A 7,988-nucleotide genomic window follows, 5' to 3' on the forward strand; every position below is an offset into this window, starting at 1 on the left:
GAAAATAAATTATAGTAATTGAGTATGCTCCAATTAAAAAGGTCTTATGATTTTAAAGTATGACATTCCAAATTTTTTAAGGTATTATTTAATGGGTTAATGAACTTTTTGGTCCCTCTAAATATTGCAGATTTTGTTTTTAGTCCCTCCAAAATTTTCCTTTAAGAAATCGTCCCTTCAAAAATTTTCGTCTAAACTATTGGTCCCTAACGTCAAATTTGCTAGAAATTAGCTACGACTTTAGCCACCGATTAGCTACGAAATTTGACGTTAGGGACCAATAGTGCGGAAGAAAAATTTTGAAGGGACGATTTCTTAAAGGAAAATTTTGGAGGGACTAAAAACAAAATCTGCAATATTTAAAGGGACGAAAAAGTTTATTAACCCTTATTTAATATGTCACAAATTTTATTATATTTTCTTATTTTAATCTAAATTGCTTTTAAAGCATTAAAGAGACAGACAAACTCTCATGGAAGAGCTAGGATATCAATAATATTAAATAAACAAAGAAATTATCTTTAATAATTTTGGGTTAAATAGCATTCACCCCCCTGTCATATAGGCGTGTTTTGATTTACCCCCCCTTAAAAATTTTTTTTTAAGGCAGACCTTATCAAAGATAGATTCCATGAATGTAGCCCTTGGTCAGTTTTTTTGGAGAAGATTCTAGGAATATTTCCTACGTGGACAATTTGGACAGTTGACTGTGTAAATGCTTGCCACATAGGATCCTTTTATAAATAGGAAACGTTGACATCAGACTTTGTCTTTCTCACTTCACCCCCTAGAAAACCTAGGGTTTGTTTCAGTTCAAAATAGTAACAAAGATGACGAAGAGGACAACAAAGAAGACGAAGGCATCTAGGAAGACGAAGACATCCATGAAAGCGAAGCATTCTAAGCAAGCGAACGAAGTCCACAAAACTAGTCAATCGAATCCTTCAGTGCAACCTGACATTCGTGAAGAAGAAACCGAAGCATCAGAAGCTGCGAAGGTAAGTTCTGCATCTTTAGTGTGTGATGTTACTTCAAAATAAGTTATTTCAAACGAATCCTCAAAAGTCTTGCATTTTTCTACATTTTTCTTCTTCAGAATAAGCAACTCTTCAATGCTGTGTTCCACCATGGAGGGGAATTTGTTAGCATAAATGACGGGGTTATGATCTATAGGGGTGGTGTCACTACTTTAGTTACTAACATCCACATATCTACGTTTACAATGGTTAGTGTTCATAGGATGTTGATTGGGTGGGGCTATAAGGAAGGGTCATATAGGGCATGGACCAAGGTTGTTGAAATTGATCCAAATCTTTTCCAGATAAAGAGGGACGGTGATTGTTATGACTTTGCAGCATATGCTAGTACCAATGAGGTTGATGGGGAAATGTTTTTGGAGCCTGATGTAATACATGTGTCTGTGTCAGTGAGAAGTCTTAGGTGTGTGAATGAGGTAGTTTAAATGATTAATGTTGATGAAGATGGGGTTGAGGGGTTGGGGGACAGTGAAGATTAACGAGCCACTACTTTGCTTGTTGGGTTTGAAGATATTAATGTCACCATACCTGTTAATGAAGCACCATCACTATCTGGATTTATGAGAGCTTCTAAAAATACAAAATTGGAAGGTGATGATGTGTATGTCAGTGATGACTTGGATAGCTTTGATCCTGATATGTCAGATGATGAGAAGATGCCAAAGTTTGAAAAGTTTAGGAAAGAGCATTTCAACAAGAATTATAAATTTCAGTGGGGTATGGAATTCAATTCACTTGATGACTTTAGAGAGGCAATACGTGAGTGGTCGGTTTTGAATGGTAGAGAAATTACCTTTGTGAATAATGAGAGCTACAGGGTAAGGGTAGAATGTATGGCCAAATGTGGTTTTTTAGTACTTTGCTCTAAAGTGGGCCACAAACACACTTATGCTATAAAAACCATAATGGACAAACATACATGTGCTAGGGTTTTAGAAAATAGATCTGCAAGCTCTAGTTGGGTGGCTAAGGCTGTGGTAAAGAAGATGCAAACATCTGACAATGTAAGGATCTGTGATATAATACAAGATATGAGGCAGAATTTCTCTATTGGAATTACTGTGGGTAGGGCATGGAAGGCTAAGCTTATAGCAAAGAGGATTATAGAAGGTGATGCTGACAAACAATATGCTAACTTGAGAAGGTATGAAGTTGAGTTACATAGAGTTAATCCAGGAAACAATTTGAGCATCACTGTTAGCAGGCCTAATCCTTCTATACAACCCAGATTTGGATCTTTCTATTTTTGCTTTGATGGTTGCAAAAAAGGTTTTATTAATGGTTGTAGACCATTTGTTGGAGTGGATGGTTGTCATCTGAAAACAAAATATGGGGGCCAATTACTTATTGTTGTAGGTAGGGACCCCAATGACCAATACTTTCCTCTAGCATTTGGGGTGGTTGAGACAGAAACTAGGGACATTTGGAAGTGGTTTATTGACTTGCTTTTAGAAGACATTGGACAAGATAAGAGATTTGTGTTTATCTCAAATCAACAGAAGGTTAGTCTTATTTATATGTCATTTGTACATGAATATGCTATTTGTTTCTTTGTCTTGTGTAAAGTTAAACTGTTTGTACTTTCAGGGTTTAGTTTCTGTTTTTGAAGAAATGAGTGACAGGATAGAGCATAGGCTCTGTCTAAGGCACTTGTATGCGAATTTCAAAAAAAAAAAATGGTGGTAGCTCTTTGATTAGGGATCTCATGGTGGGTGCTGCAAAGGCAATATATTATCAGGGTTGGTTGACCAAGATGAATCAATTGAAGCAAGTTGACTTAAAGGCATGGGCTTGGCTGATGGGTGTTAATCCAAAAAGTTGGTGTAAGCATGCTTTTACATTTTATCCAAAGTGTGATGTTCTCATGAATAATATTGATGAGTCATTCAATGCAACAATTCTAGCTACTAGGGACAAACCAATTTTGACAATGTCAGAGTGGATTAGAAAATACTTAATGAATATGTGCTCCACTTCTGCATTGAAACTTGAAAAATGGCCCCATAAGGTGATGCCAATCTGTAGGAAAAGGCTAGATAATGAGGTTGTGATGAGTGACCAATGGCTGCCTACATGGGCAATGAATGAACAATTTCAAGTAACACACTCATTTAACACTCAGGAATTTATAGTTGACATTGCAAAAAGGTCATGTACCTGTAATTTCTGGGAATTGGTTGGCATCCCCTGCAGGCATGCTGTTGCAGCATTAGGTTTTAGGCAACAAAACCCTGAGGACTTTGTTGATGACTGTTATTCTAGGGACACGTATAAGCTTTGTTATGGTTTTCCTATTAGTCCAATTAATGGCCAAGAAATGTGGCCTGAAGTAGAATCAGAAGAGATACTACCCCCAATGTTCAAAAAGGGACCTGGGAGACCTAGATAGTTAAGGATCAGGGAGACTGGTGAAGAAGGTGCAAGAAGAAGATTGCCAGGTGTTTCATATAGATGCACTAAATGTGACAAGTTTGGTCATAATGTCCAATCATACAAAAGTACAACTCAAGATCCAAATGGACTCAAAAGAAAGGTATGTTTGTTGTTTTCAGTCAAAAGATTTCCTTTTTTTTAGGGTATATGTTATTCATGTGACACTGATATATTGTACTCATTTTTGTTAGAAAAAAGTAAAGACACAGCCAACTCCAACACCAGCTGGTGAAGATGACACAAATCCAACACCATCTACTGAGGATCCTGTTAATCCAACTGATGCAGGTGGTACAAGTCAAATTGACCCTACTCAGCCAAATGATGCTACAGATGAAACTGATTATTTTGATGGCATTTCTGATGACATTATTTCAACACTACCTGACATCTCCACTTCTGCAGTAGAGTGCACAAGCAAAACATTGAAGAAGAAGGGGAAAGAAGTGAATCCAATGAAAAGGACGTCAAGTGAGAGGATAAAGATCAACTGGTTTAAAAAACCTAAACCATTCAATGGCTTTGGTTCCAACTCAGAGCAACCAATGCAACTGACTGGTGATGAAGAAGGTGGCACTTTGACACAAGAGGGAACTGGAAGTCAACCTGCCAAGAAGAAACTTAAGAAGAAGTAGTATGAAATATGTTTAACTTATGTATTTTTTGTATTGGCTAGATCTTATGTAATGACTAGTCTTTATTTTGTGTTCTTTTGGAATGGCCTGTGGCCTTATTTTGTGTTCTGACTGATGATGACAATTTTCTGTTTTTTTGAAATGACTTGTGGCCTTTTGGAATGTGGCCTTGAGTACTAATTATGACAAACTTAAAGCAAAAAGTGAATGACATAAGAAGAAACAAGTTTTGGCAAGTTTGAACACATCAAGTCGACCTAGACCACTGCACAAACTCTATGGAGGATTCTAGTCCATTTAAGCCAAGCGTCTAACAGAATCAATATTTATTGTGAAACAGTCATTATTATAAGCATTGTGTATCAATTCATGGAATCAAAAGTTAGAAAACAAACTAAGGAACTAAGTCTTTTACATAACATTTGACTTGAATCAATCTGACAAATAGTTCCTTTTACATTACTTAAGAAGCAAAACTTAGGAAACAAACTAAGGTAAACTAAACAATCTTACACATAAAACCTTCTACATAACTCTATCCATAGTGATTACACCTATGTATGTTACATAAACTTGAACACAACTGCCAACAAAATAACACAGAACCATAATGCCAATTTCAAATGAAAAATTTTCTTCTGCATAATTGCAACCTTCATCTTGACTTTTTCAAGTTTCTTTGTTTTCATTTCAATCTTCACCACTGCAACCTCACATCTCTTACATTCAGCCGTTTCCTTGTTTCGGCATTGAGAAAATCTGTGATTAAATTCATCATCCCAAATAAACAAATCACAGCATTGGCCAATCTGCAAATGAATTCAAATTAATGGAATAACAAATTTTACCCATAAAAAGACATGAAACTCAAAATCAAATCTTACCCCAGCATTACGGCATTTCCAGAACTTCCTATTCCGGTTTTGTAAAGTTTTGGACACTAACATCTTCATTGGACGATCACGGCCACATAATGGAATGCTCGAAATCTCCAACGAATTGCTACTTGCCCCACTGTTACTTGGATTCATGATTCACAGCGACTGATAAGTAGAGAAGAGGAAGAGGGATACGTTGATGGAGAAGAAAGGGGATGGATGAGGGAGTAGATGAGTGATAGCAAATATGGATATAAATAAAACCCTAGCTTTTTCAGGGGGGTGAAATAATAAAACAAAGGATCCTATGTGGCAAGCATTTACACAGTCAGCTGTTCCAAATTGTCCACGTAGGAAATATTCCTAAAATCTTCTCCAAAAAAACTGACCAAGGGCTACATTCATGGAATCTATCTTTGATAAGGTCTGCTTTAAAAAAAAAAATTTTAAGGGGGGGTAAATCAAAATACGCCGATATGGCAGGGGGTGAATGCTATTTAACCCTAATTTTTTTCTATCACATAATTTGCTAAAAAAACTTAAGATTTAGTATTCTATTGCACAATTAAGTTAAATTTATAAATAATTATTTAATATGATTCTTTCATAAAGTGAGCAATAAGGTCAAAGCAAGAGAAAATAAAGTAAAATTTTAAAAAATTAAGAAAACTTATGGAATTATTATATGAACTAATAAATGTTCAATGATGTTGAAATACACATTAATATGGAGTGAACAAATTCAGTACATATTAATATATTTTAAATAATTGGTACTCCCTCCGTTTCTTTTTAAGTATCGTTTTAGATAGATTTTTTTGTTTCTATTTAAGTGTCGTTTTTATAGTTTAATGTTATAATTTGTCAATTATATCCTCTTTTTCGAGAAATTCCTTAATTAGTCATTGAAAAAAGAGAATGATTATTAAATTTATTTAGAAAGAGAAAATAAATTAGGGTATAATAGAAAAAACAACTATAATAATCCACTATCTTGGTTGAAGAGCTTTATGCTAAAATGACACTTAAAAAGAAACAGAGGGAGTAGTTTTTCACCACTTGCTTATATATTTTTATTTGAAAGATAATTTATATATTTTTATTTGAAATAATTTGATGTTTGCGAGGTTTGCGTCATTGCAAGTTGACAGTGAAGCTGTGAATGTGAATGTATCTGTTGTCTGTGAATTTCCAGAGGTGTTTCCAGATGATATAAATGATTTACCTCCAGATCGTGAAGTAGAATTTTCTATAGACTTGGTGCCAGTAAAAAGTCCAGTTTCGATGACTCCTTATAGAATGTCGGCGTCAGAGCTGAGTGAATTAAAGAAGCAATTGGAAGAGATGCTCGAGAAGAAGTTCGTTTGGCTGAGTGTTTCTCCGTGGGATGCACCTGTGTTGTTCGTTAAGAAGAAAGATGGGAGTATGAGAATGTGTGTAGACTACAGGCAGTTGAATAAAGTGACGATTAAGAATAAGTATCCACTTCCTAGGATTGATGATTTGATGGATCAATTGATGGGTGCTAGTATTTTCAGCAAGATTAATTTAAGGTCGTGTTATCATCAGATCCGTGTTAAACCAGATGATATTCTGAAGACGACTTTTCGAACAGGGTATGGTCATTATGAATATATTATGATGTCGTTCGGGGTGTCCAATGCTCTAGGTTTTTTCACGGAATACAGGAATCGAACTTTCCATTTCTATTTGGATAAGTTTGTGGTGGTGTTCATTGATGATATTTTGATTTATTCCAAATCAGAAGCAGAACATACTGAGCATTTGCGAATTGTGTTACAAGTTTTGAAAGAGAAGAAGTTGTACGCGAAGCTGTCAAAGTGTGAGTTTTGGTTGAAGGAAGTGAGTTTTCTTGGTCACGTGATTTGTAGTGGTGGAATTCTTCTAAGATAGATGCGGTATTACAATGGGAGACTCCAAAGTCTGCGACACAGATTCAAAGTTTTCTTGGTTTAGAACGTTATTATCGAAGGTTTATTGAAGGATTTTCTAAGTTGTTGTTACCGTTGACTCAATTGACTTTAAAGGGTCAAGCTTATGTGTGGGATGTTACATGTGAATAGAGATTTATAGAATTGAAGAAGAAATTGACGATTTCTCTGGTATTGGTTTTTCCTAATCCAAATGAATCTTTTATTGTGTATTGTGATGCATCGAAGATGGGGCTTGGTGGTGTGTTAATGCAGAATGGACAAGTTATTCCTTATGCTTCTAGACAATAGAAGGTTCATGAAAGGAATTATCCTACGCATAATTTAGAACTAGCAGCTGTGGTGTTTGTGTTGAAGATTTGGAGACATTATATTTTTGGCTCTAAATTCGAAGTGTTTAACGACCACAAGAGTCTATAATACTTATTTGATAAAAAATGGTTGAATATGAGACAGAGAAGGTGGCTTAAATTGTTAAAAGATTACTATTTCGATTTAATTTACCATCTGGGAAAAGCAAATGTAGTGGGTGATGCGTTGAGTAGGAAATCACAACATATGTCTATGCTCATGGTGCGTGAATTGGAATTGATTGAGAAATTCAGAGACACGAGTTTAGTATGTGAAACAATTATTGATAGCGTGAAACTAGGACTGTTGAAATTAACTAGTGGCATTCTTGAAGTGATTCGGGAAGGTAAGAAATCAGATTTGAAGTTGGTTGATTAGATGATGTTGGTTAACCAAGGTAGTGGTGGAATATTTCGAATTGACAAGAATGGTGTGATGAGATTCGGAGATCGAGTGTGTGTTCCGGATGTTCTAGAACTTAAGAAGAGTATTCTTGAAGAGAGTCCTAGAAGTGGCTTGAGTATTCATCCAGGTGCTACGTAAATGTATCAAGACTTGAGGAAGTTGTTTTGGTGGCCTGGAATGAAAAAGGAAGTTGCAGAATTTGTCTATGCTTGTTTGTCTTGTCAGAAGTCAAAAATTGAACATCAGAATCCTTTAGGTTTGATGCAACCGTTGAGTATTCCCGAGTGGAAGTAAGAT

General features: G+C 35.6%; 1 protein-coding gene across 1 annotated transcript; it reads left to right on the top strand.

Moving 5' to 3' along the window:
• The first annotated feature begins 830 nt into the window (after positions 1-830).
• Positions 831-4,105, top strand: LOC131605036 (uncharacterized). The gene is made up of 7 exons (XM_058877437.1): positions 831-998; positions 1,097-1,433; positions 1,548-2,539; positions 2,625-2,689; positions 2,736-3,366; positions 3,508-3,570; positions 3,662-4,105. The coding sequence occupies exons 1-7, from the start codon at positions 831-833 to the stop codon at positions 4,103-4,105; spliced, it is 2,700 nt and encodes an 899-aa protein (XP_058733420.1).
• The last annotated feature ends 3,883 nt before the right edge of the window (positions 4,106-7,988 follow it).

Source organism: Vicia villosa, linkage group LG5 (genome assembly GCF_029867415.1).
Source record: "Vicia villosa cultivar HV-30 ecotype Madison, WI linkage group LG5, Vvil1.0, whole genome shotgun sequence".
In the NCBI taxonomy this organism is placed as follows: Eukaryota; Viridiplantae; Streptophyta; class Magnoliopsida; order Fabales; family Fabaceae; genus Vicia; species Vicia villosa.